At 44.3% G+C, this 19,063-nt stretch overlaps 1 protein-coding gene across 6 annotated transcripts in view; it reads right to left on the bottom strand.

The window, feature by feature from the left end:
- The window catches only part of HIPK2 (homeodomain interacting protein kinase 2), a 132,749-nt gene that overhangs the window by 39,953 nt on the left and 73,733 nt on the right, over nt 1-19,063 (bottom strand). For 4 of the 6 annotated variants that reach the window (XM_031589768.2, XM_031589769.2, XM_031589766.2 and 1 more), the window contains exons 3-5: nt 3,829-3,952; nt 1,111-1,230; nt 250-348 (exon numbers count right to left, since the gene is read on the bottom strand). In XM_031589768.2, coding sequence (XP_031445628.2) covers nt 250-348; nt 1,111-1,230; nt 3,829-3,952 — 343 coding nt within the window. The remainder of the gene's footprint in view (nt 1-249; nt 349-1,110; nt 1,231-3,828; nt 3,953-19,063) is intronic. The other 2 variants (XM_031589767.2, XM_031589771.2) reach the window with 1 other exon arrangement.

Below are 19,063 nucleotides of genomic sequence, written 5' to 3'. Positions count from 1 at the left end.
CCAAAGCTGCTTTGCTACAGCACACTAAGGACACGTGTCCCTATGCATGGATCCCCCAGCAAAGCAGTACGTAATGAGATGAGCTGGTAGGTGTAAACTTGCTGTTTCTCAGGAGCAGGTATAGGGTACAACATTTCTTCAGGAGCAGATACAGGGTACACAAGAATAGGGTACACACAGAAATCACGCAACTCATCTTTCCTGGTGTTGCCCAAAAGCATGAAAAGCGGCCTTGTGCTTGTTACTCACCAATGCTCTTACCTGTGCCATATCATCCAAACAGTTGAAAATATACTTCCTTGCTTCCTTCGACTTAATCCCCGTCTCTGCCTCATGATCATCTGGTGTCTGCTCAAAACAGGAAAAAGGCATTGAGCAGAACTGCTCAGCAACCAGCTACACGTTATGTGCCACTTCAGCCTTATCTTCCACTTGCCTTACCCTGACCTCATTGGAGACCACTGCATATCTCTTGCTTGAGCAGATACATTTATGCATTTATATTGACTGTGGTTATGGTGGTTATGATGATAATTTTCACATCACAAGGTGATTTCTCTCTTCTTTTTCACTTCAGAGGATACTCGTCCTCCAGATATGGTGGAAGTCCAAAAGGGCTCCCACATTCTCACTCTCTGTGTGACTCAGCATCTCATCGTTATGACCAGAAGTCCACTGTTCTTTCTCCTTGGGGACTGAAAGCCACCAAATGTGCTGGTACAAGAGATTCTAGACCCACTTGCATTCCGAGAGAGTATGACTGTCAGAAGCCAAATGCTTGCTTGCTTTTTTTTTTCTTCCCCTCAATGCAATAGATATCAGAGCAAAGTCTGCCCAGGGCATGTTTCATTTAAATTGCACATTAGTTTGAGTACTTGGAAGGAGATTTCCACATGAACTCTGGACTTAGATTTCCCACATAGCAGTGCAAAGCAGGTGAGCTAAGGGCTGCAAACTTCTGTGACAGCAGTTTTACCTTGGGCTATACCCACCCCAGTGTCTGCAGTGCATCGCAAAAAGCAAGACACTTAGAGTTGGAGGTGACCTGGTCGTCTCCTTACTTCCAACCAACAACAGCAAGGCAAAAGAAACAAGGGAATGTCTTCCTACCTTCAGCCTCCACAAAGGATACGGTGAGTCTGTATCCCTGTTGAAAAACCTTGTAGTCTTTGTCCCTGCACTTAACAAATACTCTGCTGGTAAGCCCTGCGTCTGTGAAATATAGCGAATCTGTAAGAAAAGGATGAAAGGTCACTGTTCATCCTGTGAAGATCTCTGGAGGTCTTCCCTGAAGAAGAGCAGGAGTCATTTAAAACAATAGAACAAAGAAAAAAAAAAGAGAAAATGCTGCGAGAAGTCAGACTTCACCAAAAAAACCCACACTGAAAGGAATGACAGGAAAGAGAATCCCCATATGGCATTCCTCCATTTATCATTTACATCTATGGAAACTTACCCTTGTGATATGCTGCCAGAAAGTCTATGGATAAAGGAAGGAAAGTCCCTGGGTTTTAGAGGTTAAAGAGGAAGACTGACAGAGTTTTCAGTGGTGAGCTTCTCTGCTTTGCACCTTTTTATGTCACACTCTCCTCTCCAGGAGGTAATTTCGGTAATTTGATATTTGTGCTCTAACTTTTGCTGTTTTTTTCCTCCACATGAGCACACAGCTTTTCCTAAGATCAGTTTTGAGTTGAAAACAGAAAACTGTGAAGTAACTGTCATTGAACTTGGATGAAATATACGTAGGTCACTCCAAAAGTAATGTCTCCTATTTATTTCCATGGAAACTACAACAGATACAGAGACCACTAGAACACATTTGTCCTTTCAGGGCAAATTCTCAGCTACAAAGTACTGTTTTTCAGTATAGTTACCACCGGTACTTATGCCTATGATTCTATGATTCTACAATTTTCATCAGTAATGAATAAGAATGTGCATGATGGACTCGTATAAATCTGGATCAGTGGAGGTGACCCACTGTCACCACTGTCACTGCTGAAACACACCACCCACCACCTCACTATGCTCACATCCACTGTTTGGTGTCCATAAACATTCAGCAAGCATCAATGAATGTCAATGGGTGCCATTTTTTCCACATGGAGGAATTCAATTACCTGGTTTTGCTTCAATCTCCACTGCCGTAGCACCAATATCTGCCTCTGATGTTGTGGGCAACATAACAAAATAGGAGGCATTACTTTTGGAGCAGCCCTCATACATTCAAACGAAATGACACCCTCACAGTGTGTGAAGTCCTTATCACTACTGCCTACAAGACTTCATTTGCTGTTTGGGTTACTTCCATGACTGTGGCCTGGCTGGCATTCAGACAGCTAAAAAGATGCGACCCATGTGTTTCCAGGATCCCAGACTTACATTTATTGATTCAGAGGAGAGAGGGTATATGATTACATAATTAAAGACTGATAGAATGCGTGCCTAGCGTGGCACACAAAACCTGAATTTTAGTATTTCCTGACTTCTGAATGTTTCACTCTGAAAACTCTGCAAAATCAGTAAAACACTCACCTACTCTATGGAAAAATGGAAAACGCTTTTGAGAGAAGAGACAGAGAGAGGTAACAAACAAACAAACAAACACAGAGGTATTAAAAGCAGCTGAGCTTTCCAAGTCTTCCAGACACTCCTGATCCTGACCCATTAAGTGTGCCTTGTTGAGCTCTGCAGCTCCCTACGTCCAGGGTAACCTGGGCACCTGAGGAGCTCCAGGCACCTTCCTGCAGCCCAGCACCAGGCTGTAAGGCTGCATATGCTGTGGTGAGGGGCCAGGCTCATCCCCTGCCCCTTCCCAGCTCTCCAGGAGCCTTCACGGCACTTCACCAGAGGAAGCAGTTAAGCTGGGCAGGTACATATGGTGATTTCTTTTTCAGCTGTGCGTTTTATGACTCTTTGGCAGGGGGCGGGGGGAGGAGAAAGAAATCTGCTTTTCATGCTTAGTGTGTGATTTTCAAATGCTTGTAGGTTTTTCAGCTATGTCTGATTTCCTTTGGAATCACTAATAACCCAGCTCTTCACCGCGGGATATCTCCCCTGCCAAATTTCACCTTCAAAGCTCTGGCTAAAAAATGCTATTTATGAAAGATGAGACAAAGAAACATTTTCATATATGAAAAAAATATTTACTTATTACCTTGTTTTTTGCTTTTTTCTTTTTTCCTAAAAGAGAAAAGACCTTTTCCAGGCCACATTTGCAGAAAGCTAAGGAAGACTCTCAGAATGGAAACTGCTCTGCAGCCCTGACTCTAGAAGTCACTGTGTTATGTTTTAGGAGTACAAAAGAAGCACAAAAGCCTATAGGGAGAGAACCATGACAGCTTATATTAAGTAGAAACCTACACCACTGTGAATGTTCTCTTTCTTGTCACTGCTTTTAATATACACCCTCATAAAGGGGATTATAAAATGCAGTAGAGTTCATGCAGTTTCTTCCAACAAATAAACCTCTATTTAATATTTGCTGTTACTGTAGAGAGAGGGTGCCTGCTCTGTTCAATGATTAGAGACATGTACAGAGTTCTCTAGTCAATGGGAATGTTTACTCTTGGTTGAGAATTCACTTAGGCAGTCAGTTCTTAATTGTTAGCATGCTAAGCAGCACACTGGCTACTGAGTGTACTCCAAGTGGATAATGAAAAAGTTGACGTGGGAGGGCAAGAATCATGTGCAAATATCTCCTGTTAGAATCACATGCAAATATCTCCTGTTACGAAAAAAAAAAAGGTGCCATCTTTTTGTCACAGTAAAAGAAAAAAACAACACATCTGTGCTCTTATCAATAGCCAGGGTAACATCAGTACCAACCTGATCGTACTCTGAAGCTCCTGGGTACAGAGGCCAGCCCAAGAACAGCTCTGCAATGACACATCCCAATGACCACATATCGATTGCTTCACAAAATGGTAAACCGAGGATGATTTCCGGGGCTCTGCAGAGGAACAGGTTAGAAAACATTAGCAACCAGAATGAGCCCTCTGACAATCAAGAAGCTGCTTGCTGTGAACAACAGTAAGTGAACAACAGTCCTACTGTAGGGCTCTGCTGGCTGCTGGCAAAGTATCTGCTATCAAGTATTAGTTGGTGAATATTTATCTTTGCAGAGGAGTTCTCTGGCCCCATTTAGTCAAGAGACAGCCCCACTGAGGCCTTACATTTCACAGCAATTTACAAAGGAGAGAACTGACATAGTTTTCATTCGACAGGTGGAAAAATGAGCCACCACTGTCACATTCCAGGCCACCCAGATAAGATCCCCACGGGAGGCTACCAGGCCTCTCACTGAGAAACTGCACTGGCTCTGCTACAAAACATCCTCTATTCACCAAGCGCAGTGGGCTTCACAAGCAGCCAACCATTAAATAATCATCATAGGACTGATATAAAAGGATTACTAACTTTTTAAACAAATGGATACCATAAAACAGAGAAATGACCCAATTAGATCTATTAGATATAAGACTGTTCCCCAGAGGAAGTAGCCAAGAAACCTTTGCTTTCCAATCTGTCCCAGACACCTGATTAGATTTCCTTTTCTCTTTCAGTTGGAATGGGCAAAAAGTGGAGGCAGTCTCACCGTATATTTACTGTCTACTTCAGAAGATATGCACTGAAACCCCTCTGCTCAGTCAATCTCAGCATGAACTCAGCTGAGGAACCAGACGAGAAGGCAAAAGCTTTGGCTCCAGATCTCCATGAGGATCCCAGGCACACGGAGGATGCACCACTGCTCCTCCCAACTCCTCTGTGCTGGGGCTGCCCCTGTACGGCAGGCAGAATACCTCTCCTGTTTGAACAGTAGGGATGTCCATGTCATGGAAGATCCCAACTAAGCAAGGATGGTGTCTTAGTTCAGACTTCCACAAGTTGCAGTCCTTAATTTTCCCACCTCAATCCATATTTCCACATGCAGTTCAATAATGCTAAGACTCCTGTTTTACACAGGGACCAACTAAAGCTTCTCTCCTGCTCTTGTCTTATAAAGCCTCACTTTCTGGAGTCAGGTGATGTACAGTAGAAAGGAAAACTTTCCTTCCCCATCTTCCTCTAACTATATTAAAAAAAAAAAAAAGACAAAAAAAAGAAAAAAAAAAAAAAAAGAAACATGAATGATGAAAGAAACTATCATCATTTTAAAAAATAGCCTGAGGATTTCTTGGGCCCAGATGCATATTTTGGAAATGTCTGACAATTGAGAAAATCAAATGTCACTGTCCGGAGCTACAAATGGGACCCATGGTACCCAGTCTCCCATCTGTCAACAGGATAAGGTCTGACACCACTGAGATCATACTAAGGATTACCAATTGCAGTGGAAAACATTACGTTTTAATTGTGCCATTACACAGTCATGTGAAGACAAGTCTCCAGCTAAGAAACCAAGCAAAATGTTTTTTGTTTTTTTTTCTTCAGAGAAGCGAGCAAAGACTGTATAACAAGAACCCATGCCCCATCTTCAGCACACAAACTTCCCCACTTTGGGGTTGATAGGTAATTAAAAGAACCTCAAACTAGCAACAAAGAAGGTAAATATGGAAGGAAATACTAGGATTTTAAGGTGAGGTTGCTGCATGCCACTCCCACAGAAAAAAAAAAAAAAAAAAACCAACAAAACACAAAACCACAAAAACAACATGCCAGAAACTTAAAAACCAGCTACTTTTAGCCTTGCTAGTTTCACCTGTGATTGTTCTCATACCCCACTGTTCTGCAGCCCACCATAAAAACTTTATTCTTACACCAAACTCTACTTAAGAATAAAGGGTTAATTTTCCTCCTTTTCCTCCTATTCCGTCATCCCAGTCGACACCTAGACAAAATGCAGAGAGAAAAAGACAGCTATGGTGACCTGAATCTCATTACTATGTAAATCCTGCATTCAAAGCCATCTGCCTCTCCCTGTCTGCCTTCCACATTGTGAACGAAATGTCCCTGGTCACTAATGAGAGCTCAGCCTCACGCTGAACTTCACGTCCCACTATCTCATGTGGAAGGAGCAGAGGGGTGGACTAGTAGTGGGATACTCCCAATGTGATACCGTCTGGAAACCACCCTGTTCATAAAACACGCATGCACTGCTGTCATATGCAGCACACAGCCCCTTCCCTCTCCCCACACTTGTGCTGCCAACACCTCCAGACCCCTGTAAGAAGGGCTGACCTAGAATTTGAGATTCTGAAATTTCTAATCTCTTTATCTTGAGTCTTCAGCTGTACACTGGGTTTTTCTTAAAGCTCCAGCTTCTGGAGTATAGCAATTCAGAGAGAATTTCTTTTTCACATTTAAAAAAAAAAAAAAAAAAAAAAGTTTTGCATCTCCACTGTTGGGAAGGAAAGCACAGAACAAACATCCATATAGTTTATACACATAAAAAGCAACTTCAAAGAATGACATTCCTTACATTAAACCTGACCTATCATTGTGGAGAGGGGAGGTGGTGACATATTCTATTTTACCTTTTTGAAACCTGGTATTCATCATACCCTACCAAGCCTAAGCATTAGTTGTAATCATCAGCCATTCAGTCCCAAACAGAGTACCAATGGCGATTTGGAACAGCAAACAGTGAGAACACCAGACATGGGGCCTTATGTACATCAATTTATCTGTCATTAGGACACCAAGAGGACGACAGGGATCACAAACCATGGAGGCTTCCAGACTTTCCCTGAGTGGAAATGTCCTCTTTGTCATGTGTAAGAGAGCTGAAGTCATTCCAGAAGGAGCGAAGTTGCCCAGTCCAGCAGCAGCTATTGCCTGTGCCAAGCTTTTCAGTGGAAGAAGCTATGTGTTCTGCAACGAAACAGCTTGTCCACTGATAAAAAGTCTTCCAAACCTTTGTCAGGTGAAGACTGTTTTGTATGTCAAGTTATGGATGCACAGATCCTTCTGCATATACACCTTTATCAAATACAAGGAACTCCCACCTTTCTTAACAAACACATATGCCAGTATTTCAAAACAAGGTGAGATCTTAACGCCATCCACACATTTGGCACAGAGTTCCATGGACAACCTTTTCCTTTAATTAACACCTGAAGCCTGTTGTTTAAAGACTGATTTTCCTTTATCAGTTTAGACGTGTCACCTCTCACGTCATGTTCACATGGATTGGCCTAAAGGTGAAAACAGAAGTTCCTGAATCACCTTTCTTTTTAGCAGAAAGTACTTTTATCACTTTGCCTTATTCTCCTTTGTTTGCCTTCCTTCTGAATGAAGCAGCTTTGGGCTTTTCAGCTTTCCATCCCTCGCATGTTTAGTCCTCTTCTATCATCTGACTCTACATAAAGCTCCCCTTCCTAACACGACTGCTTGGAGACAGGCTGAACAAAACTAAACAGATTTAAACACAAGGATATTCCCCAGACTTATTTTATGCTATTTGCAGAATGCTTCTGCATTCCAGTCTTCCCTGAACCTAGTATTTTGTTTGCCTTTGGAATGACACTAGGCATTTCAACAGATGTTTTATCTGGGAGCTCCTCTGAGACGCACAGTCCTTTCCTTCAGGGGAGCTACAGTTAATTTAGGACACAGAATTATGTAGAAATAGTTTGTTTTTCCTCTTCATATGTTTACCACCTTTCAGTGTTGCACTGATCTGGAATAACATTGTCTGTAATCTAGATCAAGTCCCTGAAATGTTTCCTGCAGCCTAACCTTAACAATTCTGTGGTGTCCGCACACTTCAGCAGTTCACCGCTGGTCCCCTAATTTGCACAGATAATTAATGTATTAAATAACTCTGGTCCTAAAACGTGCACATAAGCCGTTCCACAATTGACCCTTTTATTCCTAAAAGCACTCAGATTTAACTTGGCTGCTTTAAGAATGGTGTAATTTTCTTTTCCATAGGGAAGGAAAATATTTTCGTGTCTTAGGCAGTTCTTATGTGGGATTCCTCCATTCTGCAGCTGGTAACAATATATCACAGGGTAAAGTACTCTATTAAATAAAGTGTGCACATCAGAGTATTGCAATTATAAATCCAAATTCACACGGCAGCAAGTTCTTCCAAACAGCATTGTGTGGTTTACATTGCCTTCAACAAACCACTTCATGGCTGCAGGGTGAAGCACTTCCCTCCTTGATAACACTGCTTGTTTTAAACACAGACTCACCACACTGTTCAGTTTTGGTGGTGACCTTGTTTCCAACACGCAAAGGCAGCTCACTGCCAGATACCTTGGTATGTGCAGGCGGTTCATCTGCAGTGCCCTCAGCAGTAATCTCAGCCTCCCGTATGAGGCACATGGAGGGAAAACAAAACTTCACCTTTTCTGTCCTTTCTCTCCTGTGAGCTGCCTTCAATGTCTCAATAAAATGTGCTCCTGTGTAGCAGGCAGGCATGCATAGCCTGGTCTACACCTCACATGTACCTCACTAGTATAGACCGAAGTTAGAAAACACTCACAACGAAGCTGGGAAAGTAAACAGCCCCCACGAGAGAACAAATCTCAGAATCATAGATATGCTTAGGTTGGAGGAGACCTGTGTAGCCTATCAGGTCCATCTCTAGGGCTACCTACAGCAGGTTGCCCAGCACCATGTACGAATGGCTTTTTAAAGATGTCCAAGGATGGAGACTGCACAGCCTCTCTAGACAACCTCTACCAAACAACCTAGCCTAACTTAGTCACCTAAAAAATGTTTACTGACGTTCACGTAGAATCTCCTGCATTTCAATTTGACCACTGAAAAGAGCCTGGCTCCATTCCCTTTGGTCCCTGTCTTCAGTTGAGTTTCACCCACACACCTCCAACCGAGAAGCAGCCAGCCCATCCCCATTTCTCACAGCTCTGCCCCTTTTCCACACAGAATTACTGCCCTGGACAGAAAAGGTGGCCTGCTCCTGAGCTCAGTGCTGTGTTCAGCAAGTCCCTTATCACTTGGAACAGAGCTTGAAGGTGCACATGCTCTCCAGGGAGCTGCTGGTGTTGGCACAGAACACACATCTCCTCTCTAACCACACCCAATGCATGAGGGTCCCCAAAGGTTCACAAAGACAGAAGCACAATCATTTGCTTGCACCTCACACATGACCCCATCCTGCTTGCAGGCCTACTGCTAGCAGAGTATTTACTTTAGCAACCCAGCTTTGTGGCAGGGTAATTTCATTGTCTGGTGTTTCTGTCAGGAAAATTAATTACCAGTCTAGCTCACCGACTTTTTCACCCACACATCACAGGGCATTAAAAACAAATGCCAAAAAATTCATTTTCACAGACATGGGCTCAAAGAGCTGGGCTCTTTCTGAATTTTAAAACTGTCCTGCTCAGGGATAATTCATCACCTTCTGGGAGGGCCCCACAGCTGAGCATCACTCAGCATAGGCCTTCATATGCAAGTATACACGTCAAAAAAAAAAAAAAAAAAACAACCCCAAACCAGGTACTGGCTGGCACCTTCAGCACATCTGCTCTTTGCCTTCATGGTGATGTTTGTAGAAGGAGGCTGCAGGCAGCTGTTGGCAGTACAGACAAACCTACAGTGATGCTGTGCCGGCACAGCCGCCCACCTTCTACCTGTTAGTTACTCCTGCCAATGCCTGAACTTCTGGAACTCTGATCAGGGGGGGCACAAGTCTGATAAGTTAGCGTGAGTGGGCACTTGCTGACCAGTTATGTGCACAGGCCTCGCACCTCTGGGATTTGGAAAGCAGCTCCAGGAGTGCACTGCCTGGGACCTGCTGGTGCCATAGGACAGATAGCAATGGGGCCATGAACACTACACACATACAGCTACGACGTAATGGCAGTGCATCTTGAAGTGATGGGGCTCCATCCTCCTCCAAACTACATCCTTTATTTGGCATCTTTATGGAGTTTTCTTCATATCTGCAGACTTGACCTTCTTCATTTTGTGAAGGTATCTTTTTTATTGCAATATACCATAACATGTACCCTCAGCCCTGAGTTCAAGGAGGTAGAGTACATGACACCTTTTCTGGTCCCTCATTATGTTTCAGACCCTAAGTGACATCCTACTACAGGAATGTAGAAGAAGACATGCTGATCTACTGGGAGCCAAAGGTTAACACTAGCTTTTTCCATCCCGGAGGCATTCAAAGCCACGTTGGCTGGGGCCCTGGACAACCTGATCTAGAGGGTGGCAACCCTGACCATGGCAAGGGAATTGTAGCTGGATGGGCTTTAAGGTCCCTTCCAAACAAAGCCATTCTGTGATTCCCCTCACCACTTCACCTCTCACATTAACACCCTGTATTTCACGGATCAGACACAGATACAAACAGCTTCTGGAAAGGACTAGGGGATAGCCAGAATGACTTCCCAGGCCATCAGATCACCAGCACAAACACCACTAGAGGGTAGCTCCAACGCTGCATTGCTTTCAGTGCCCTTGCCTACCCCTCAAGATTAGTTTGCAACACATCAAAAAATATCTGTATCAGCTCAGAGAACTGTATCCACTCAGCCTTCAGAGATGGTTTATATTACAGGACACAAATATAAATTAGTGGCCGGCAGCAAGTGAGGTACAGCAGGGGTTTATTCCAGGACCTATCTTGCTTAACATCTTTATCACTGGCCCAGAGCAGGAGGTAAAGTGCAGTCTCGTCCAGTTTGTGGGTGACACCAAACAGAGGGAGCCTTGTGACGTGTGCCACGGGAAAAGGAGATGTCAGGTATAAACTGAAACAGGGAAGGATCCCACTTCAGAGAAGGAAAACATCTCCACTGCACAGATAAGTAACTATGAGTACAGGTTGTGCAATCACCATTCCTGGAGGCTTTCGAGCCTCAGAAAGACAAAGTCCCACTCTGATTGCATACCTGACCGTACCCTGAGTAGTGGGTTGGGCTCAGTGACCTCCTGAGGCTCCTTCTCACCTCAACTACTCCGACTCTGTATGGCACAGTAAGTACACACTTGCCAACAGCAAGGTGACCCCAATCCTCCTATGTCCAGGCAAAATACTGAATAGCTGGGAGTGTTTCAGGCTGTTCAGATGCAGGTCCCAGGGCATTTGTATCAAGTGCACACACAGTTCTTTCTGTCTTTTCAAAATAAAGCAAGTTATACCAGAATTACTTCTGGACTTGAACAGAAAAATGATCATACAAGCTTCAAGAACCTATCATTACTAAGGGCATTCAGTAGCACATAAATCACAGAAGCAGACTGACCCACCCACTCCTTGACACTGTTCATGTTCCACAAGAGCTGACTACAATGGGTGAAAATACTCCAGAGGATTTTGCCAGGGATTCCCAGACCTAGACTGGACCCTGGGAAACCACCCATTCCCTCTCTGCCATGATGCAGTGGCATCTGTGCCTATGCCCCTCCCAATAAGCATTCAGCCAGTTTATTTTACAGACCTCCCATGGCGGAGAGACCACAAACCTCACTGTGCCCCACAGGACCTCAGCCCTTGTAATTTTAAGGAATAATACAGCTGTGCATAGCTGACTTGATGTCATGCTTAATTACAACCTGGTGTCAATCTGACATCTATGTAATACATACGGAAAAACATAACTTTATACTGCCAGCCTGCATGTCAACCCCCTCTTCCTTCTATTCTTCCTTCTATTTGCCTCAACACATATTCAGTACCTATAAGCTTGTCTTTTCTTTTTTTCCTCCTTGTTACCTATGTCTCTTCTGTTCTGTCGTCTTTTCTGTTCTCTGCATTCACTTCTCATAGATGGAGAAAGATATAGATATCAAGAACAGGATTTAGGGGAACTAAAACTTGCAGAGGGTGTCATGCCATATGCCTGTAAACATAGCTCCGTGCTGCTAAAGGGGCAAGATGGGCTAATATAGATCATGTGCACCCATCTTTAAACACGGGGTTTCATGCAGAGACTGAAATACCCTGCACCCAAATGGAGTCTTGATGCTTGTCATGACTGTCAGTGTGAGGCTCCTGTGAAAAAATATTTGCTTGGCTTAATTCTGGAGGAGTTTCTAGCAAACCACACCAAGCACACGCCATCTCTATTCACCTTTCTTGGGATTAAGGATGGATTCAGCCAGGAACACAGAAGCCTGTTTTTATAAGGGGAGGTGTCACAGCTGGGAGGATCTGCAGCATCGTTCTCATAGACAAACTGCATATATATGCTCAGTTTAGGTTAGGGGCTAACCTCTGGCTCCCTTCAGCAAGAGCAAATGACTGAAGCCTTGAGCTGGAGAAAGCAGGGCAGCTGTCTGCAGAAACCAGACAAAAGATTTAGAAACAGTTGCTTTTTTCTCCTCTCCCATGTCAGGCTGTTTACAGAAACCAAGGGATGAAATTCTGCAGACAAGAACACTGAGAGCAGCCTGTCAGTCTTGGAGGGAGGGAGCAGGAGAGGGTGGGGAGTGTAGGCTTCTTTCAGGATTATGGATCATTGCTAAATTGCTCTATCAATTATTAAACCCATCACTCAAAGCGCAGTAACCAAAATATAGCAGATAAAGCCTTTCTCATCCACTCTCCACCAGCTGCTCTCCTCCTAAAGCCAGAGGGGAAAGAAAATTCCCGTACTTTGTATTTCATAAACATCATTTTCGCTGTGCCTTGAAAATAAAAGCTTTTTCGGACAAGATACAGTAGAATTGAGCCTGGGGCAGGAAGATATTAAAAAGGATTTGCCCTTTTGATTAGCAGGCCCAAGGAAAAAAAAAAAAACACCACAAAATCTCCCCAAACAGTATGATTTCTTAGTGCTGACAGGCTAAAACATTTGTATGTGGATCAACAGAGAGGTACACAGCCGTCAGTAGCTGTGTGGTGCCACTGTCTTTGCCACTGGTTGGACCATGGCAGGGTGGATGCTATCCCAGGGGAGGAAGGGACAAGGCCAAGAGATGTGCCTTTTTGCTGCCAGGGCACTGCAGATGGACATGCCTACATTGAATAAAAGGTGGGTCCAGGCTGGACAGCAGGAAGAAAATTTTTACCATGAAGGTTGTCAAATATTGGGACAGGCTTCCTAGCAAGGCACTTGATGCCCCACGCCTGTCAGTGCTCAAGAGACATTTGGATAGTGCCCTTAATAATACAATTTGACTTTTGATTACCACTAAAGTGGTCAGGCTGTTGGACTCATTATCTTTGTAGGTCCCTTCACCTACGCTATTCTAATTCTAAAGATGGGAGGAGAACATGACTGACCTGCAGATGGGAGGGCTGTCAAGTGGCTGCCCCTGTCTGTATAACACAGTGTTCCAGCAGCACTGTATGTCCTTGCTGGAGGCTGCGGCTCCAGTTCAGTTAAGCCCTTTACCATATGGGTAACCTGAAGCAAATAGTTGCCTGAGTCCTGAAGAGGGCACTGAATACAGTTAAGCGCACATTTAAGTGCTTTGCTGAATCTGAATCCACTGGTAATTCTTCATTGCACTTGAGCTGGAAAACTTAAGAGGCAAAAAAAAAAAAAAAAGCTATTAAGGCCAATAATGGAAAAGAAAGCCAGGTCCTGGTTCAGCTAAGAGACACACTAAGCTTGTCCCAGCCAGATGTGTAGCTTTCTACATCCCTGGAGAAAGCCTGACGGGATAGATCATGACCACACTCATCTCTCTGGACTCAGAAAAGCAGGGCTCTGTGAAGTTCAGAGAAGATGCATGATGCTGAGCACCATGACCATTGCCTCGAGCCACAGCTGCTCCACTCTGACCCAGGAGCACGGAAACATCCATGTGGGGTGCTGCGGCAGAGCTGCGTCCAATACACTGTGACCCCTGGTTGTTCCCCGAGATAGAGGGGTGGGCAGGGGTTCTCCCAGGTTTTGGAAAAACTCAGAGACTAGAAAAATCATAGTTTGAAAACAAAAGCCCTACCCACGCCAGGCAGTGAATGGATGAACCACAGTGTATTGGGTGCAGAGATCCCCTGAAGGAGGCATCTGATCAAGAGGGGAAGAATGCCAGTTATGTGCTTCCGTTCATGCCACTGCAATGCAAGCATAATTCTGACTGCTTTCTGACCCACAGTATGCAATTTATGCAAATCCAAGCTGTTCTCGCTTCCCTCAGAGCCAAATGTCCACTGATGCCAGATCTGGCTCGACCTTTTTGTTTTCCTTTTCAAATCTATTGTTTTCACTGTGAATATTTAAGACCTTTTGTTGTTTCTGTTGCACTCCTTTGGAAATGAAATAATAATTAAAAAATCCCACAGCACACAGATGCAGTCAGAAGCTGACTCCTTGTCCCCAGCGGCCTCCCAGCCGGCCACTTGCAGCCCCATCCCAATCCCTTATCATTCCAGACCAGAGCCCTGTCACATTTCAGCCAAGTGAAGTTCCTCGGGCCTGATCTGTAACATTCCCCGAGACTTCTGATCACAGCAAAACAGTGAAAGTTGCACCAAGCTGTATGGTGATTTTATGGGATTAGGCTGACTACAAAGCCAGCTGCCAATATAAGGCTCCAAACAATTTCTACACTGGCAAACAAGGATATAAACCAGACTCTGGCCATGATCCTAAGATTGGCTTCACAGAGGAAGCAGCAGGTCTGAGGCTAAAAGTATCAAATTTCTGCAGCTTTCCTTTATTTTTTCTCTTTTAATTATGTCCACTGGCTCCTTTTTTAATTAAAAAGAGACAAAGACAAAAATAAAGTACTTATCCCGCCTGCCTCTTAGAGAAAGGAGTGCTGTCCTTCACTTATCTCTGAAGAGCCACACAGATTTAATATTATTATTAGTAGCTACTATTTGTATTTCTGTAGCACACAGAAGTCCCAGTGGAGACTGGAGCCCCATAATGCTAGACATTAAAAGATGACGTGCTAGAGACTCTGTCTGTTCCAGAGAATTTATGATCTAAAGCGACGTGTGGTGACAATGGAACAGATTGGGGAAGCAATTTGCCCAAGATCATATGGAGAGAGCGTAGCAGTGCCAAGAAAAGTAGTGGGGTCCTTGAGAACAGCTAGTAGACCACAGTGCCTCCTATTCATGAAATTCGGGAGTAACGGTAATGATACAGAGTTTCGAAGGGGTTTCTAAAAGAGATGCTATTAATGGGGGTGAGGCAGTTTTGAAGGTAAAATGACCTGTAAATAGCACCCAGCAAAGCAGTAGCTGTGTGGGGAATAGCTCATGAAATTGAGGCTCGGTGTCTATGCTGGGAGGACATATCTGGTCTACAAAAGCCCTGGGCAGGGCCTGGGAATGGCTGCCTACCCACACACCTACCTGGTCACCTTGCAAGACTCACAGACTCAATGCCCAGCATTTGCTAAGCTAAGACCTGCACAGAAATGCAATCACCAGCCTGGTGTGGTGGGACACACTGGGATGTGATACAGTCCAGGCTGCTTGCCGTCCCACTGTGGGTTACCCAAGGAACACAGTGTGGGACAGCTTAAGCAAATCTTCATCAAGGGCAAAGGATCATGGCTAAAATCCCAGGCTGCTGTCACACATGGCTCTCCCAAGCCAGGCAGCACACAGACTTCCCACCAGCTGGCACCTCGCTTGCCCAAGGCTCTGCAGCCCAAACCTGAGCACCATGGGCTCACAGGACGCACCAGCTCCCCCAGTCCGTGCCCTTCTCACTCCCCAGCCTTCCCTTGGCCTGTATGCCTGCTTGCCCCAAGCACCAATTAGTGCCCTGCACAGTCCTGACTTTACCTGTAGATGCCATACATCTCACAGGACCTGGGCAGGAAAACTGGACATCGGCAAGAAAGCATGCATATGCACATAGAAGGAGCCATGATGCATGTGGCAGAGCAACATTTCAGAAGGGAGACTTTTAAAATAACAGTCTTTTGCAAAGTAAGTTCATTCTTCGTTTCAAATCATTACATGGAAAATTCAATTGTTCTCCAGTGTATTTCTGTACCAAATCAGGAGACTAAATTCAATCATTAAAGTGTGAAACAGATGAATTTAAATCCATAGTAAGTGCAAATTTCAACACAATTTTAAGTAAGGAGTCGCTCCCAACACCTTCATAACATGTCAACACATAGTCATATATTTGTTTCTGGGACTCTTCAAATGTCTCCTTTTACAGTTTCAATTTTTTCTTGCCAAAACAAATCCTTAAAGCTACGCCGATGTTCCAAAAAAATATAAACATTTTCGGAATGTTAAAACTTTAGATGGCCACAAGAGAAATTTTGGAGATACAAAACTTGCAGAAAAAATGACATAAAAAATAAACTTTTCCTCCACTTTGCCATGCAAGAGTGAGATTTGGAATGAATCCCGTCTGATTAATTTTAACTTCTAATTTGTCCTTGGATCTCACTGCAGTACGGACGTCATTTCTTAATTTGACTGTTTTGCAAGTAGCCAGGACTGCCCTTGTAAAGGGCGAAGAAATCCCCATATATCAGGAATGGTTTTGGCTGAGGGGAGGTTTGGTAATTACTCTGGAGAAATGAATACAACAACCAAAAGTACTTCCCAGGACACGACAGCAAAGATCCACCCTTTCTTGAAAGAAAGGGCTCCCTTATGTATACATTCATATCGTCTACTATCATGACTGCCTGTAACCATTTAGCCCTCTACGTCAACTGTGCAGTTCAAGAACATTTCCTGGCATTCTTCACATTTTTGTATGTGTTGCAATTTTATCTGGTGTACATTACATGCTTCCCTCTGAAATGCCTGAACCAAATCATCTTCCTCCTGACAAAGGAGTTTGGTGCTCAGAAGCCTCACTGCAACTCAGAAACGTGATCACTTGAGGACTGTGTTAGAAATTAAGGGCAACAGAGCAGTCTGGGATTTGAGAGAGAAAACCAGAGAAAGTCTTTGAATCATAGAATCATCGAATGGCTTGGGTTGAAAAGGACCACAGTGATCATCTAGTCGCAACCCCCCTGCTATGTGCAGGGTCACCAACCACCAGACCAGGCTGCCCAGAGCCACATCCAGCCTGGCCTTGAATGCCTCCAGGGATGGGGCATCCACAGCCTCCTTGGGCAACCTGTTCCAGTGTGTCACCACTCTCTGAGTGAAAAACTTCCTCCTAATATCTAACTAAACCTCCCCTGTCTCAGTTTAAAACCATTCCTCCTTATGCTATCACTATCCACCCTTGTAAACAATTGTATCCCCTTCTGTTTACATGCTCCCTTCAAGTACTGGAAGGCCACAATGAGGTCTCCTCGGAGTCTTCTTTTCTCCAACCTAAACAAGCCCAGTTCCCTCAGCTTTTCTTCATAAGAGAGGTCCCAGCAGCACTACTGCGATACAGTGCACTACCGCACATGGCAGGACTTAGGCCGCAATGACAAGGCTGGTCACGAGTGCTTTGCTGACAAACAAGCCCAGGAAGGGGATAACTGTATTTCCCCTGCTATTCTAAGGAGAGGTTCACAGAAAGGTTAGGGAGAAAACAATGCGGGCCATCGATCAGGCAGACGGCTAACCACGAAAGGTTACCGCGTGTTCCTGCCTCATTTTTCACATTCGTTATCATCCCGCGTCCATCCACTGCCCAGCACCAGAAACAGCCACGACTGCTTTATGAATTATAGGTTTTGTTTCCTCGTGGTGTTGCTGTCCTGCTGAAGGATTCAGCTGCTTAACTTTGGCCATCTCCATGGAGAAAGGATGTCCTGCAGGGGCCGAGGCTGGATGGAGGTGGGAGGGCTGCGGGTGCACAGCGCGCTGCAGGGCAGCGAGGTAGGGGCGTGCGAGAGAAGACTGTTTCCATTCATGAAAGGCTCAGATTTGCTCTCGGATCTTCATCCAACCGAAACAAAATGCCAATATTGCTGAACATACTTAGCACCTCCTGAAGTGCAATCCTACTCTGAACGGTGCCTGTCTAAAAACAGCATCACCAGGCTCCTTGTTTACTGCGTTCTCCCTGATGCCTGATCTGGATTTCTCAGTCTAAAAGAAAAATCACACTTTTTTTCCCTATCTACCAGACCTGCAGACTCAACCAAGGCTTTGAGAGTCACTCTGGACCCATTTCTTGCACATTTATGCCTGCAGAATCAGGCAGGCAAATTAGAGTTACGCAGAGATGGGCAGGGGAAGCGCAAGGCAATGATTTGAAGACAATGAATTTGCAAGGAACTTGCTCTGTTTCTGCTCCAAGTACAGCATCATGTTCATGATGCAGGGAAGCCTCAGGGTCTTTTTTATACTCTTTATTATTTTGTATTTTTTACTTTAGGGAAACCTAAAATAGTTTCCTTTGAGAGCTTGCACTCTGTAATCTCCATTTCTTCCTTCTGCAGTATTTTTGGGCCCATGAATTTCAGTTGTAGAATAGTAGTAAATGTGTCTAAACTAAGGAAAACTTCTGCTGCACCAACAATAGTAAAAAAAAATACTTTAGATCTGAGAGATATTTTCTGTTCTTTTTCTGTCCCACCAGAAATCATAATTAATTCATGCCCTAACAATACTAAAATTCTTATTTCCTAACTGTAACCAAATCTGGAAAAAAACTCTGTTGACGCAGAATGGAAAAAAAAAAATATTGCTGACAAGTGAAAAACCCGCACAACAAATGCCACGCACTGATACTGAGGTGTGTGTGCTCCCTTTTTTGGGCCCCAGAAAGGAGAAAAGTAGAGAAGAAGAAAGAATTACATTGCAAAAGCTAGTACTAGTAGTTTCAAAAGGAAAGGAAATACAGAATTTCTTTAGAAAAAGAATCCTAGAAAGGTGAGAGCCTTTGCAGTTCCTTTGAGGCTCATCATTATGGAGAGCAAGGTACCAGGAGGACCCAGAAATACCGAGGAGCTCTCAGCCTCTTTCAGACAGGTCAGGAGAACCAAAAGCACAGCACTGCTCCCCTCTGAGGCTAGCTCACCATATCAACTGTAACCACGTTCAAAGTACTCTTAATGCATTTCCAAATGTTTGCCACGGGACCAAAACCACAGAGTATCAGCCATCCCCAGAGTTCCAGCTCTGAGCTGCATCCACAATAGACAATGAAGAGGATGGTGGAAAAAAGCATAGTGGATCACAGTGCACCTTGGCTCCCACATTCCAGAGGTGCCATACAAAACCTCTCCTCCACACGCTGAGTTCCAAGCCCTTTCTCTACCCAACTCCCAGTGGCTAGTAGCCTCTGCTGTACTCAGAGGAAGC

This window comes from Phasianus colchicus, chromosome 1, assembly GCF_987193195.1.
Source record: "Phasianus colchicus chromosome 1, bPhaCol1.hap1.1, whole genome shotgun sequence".
NCBI classification, from domain to species: domain Eukaryota; kingdom Metazoa; phylum Chordata; class Aves; order Galliformes; family Phasianidae; genus Phasianus; species Phasianus colchicus.
The sequence above is the reverse complement of the archived record's forward strand: the minus strand, read 5'-3'. Positions and strand labels throughout refer to the sequence as shown.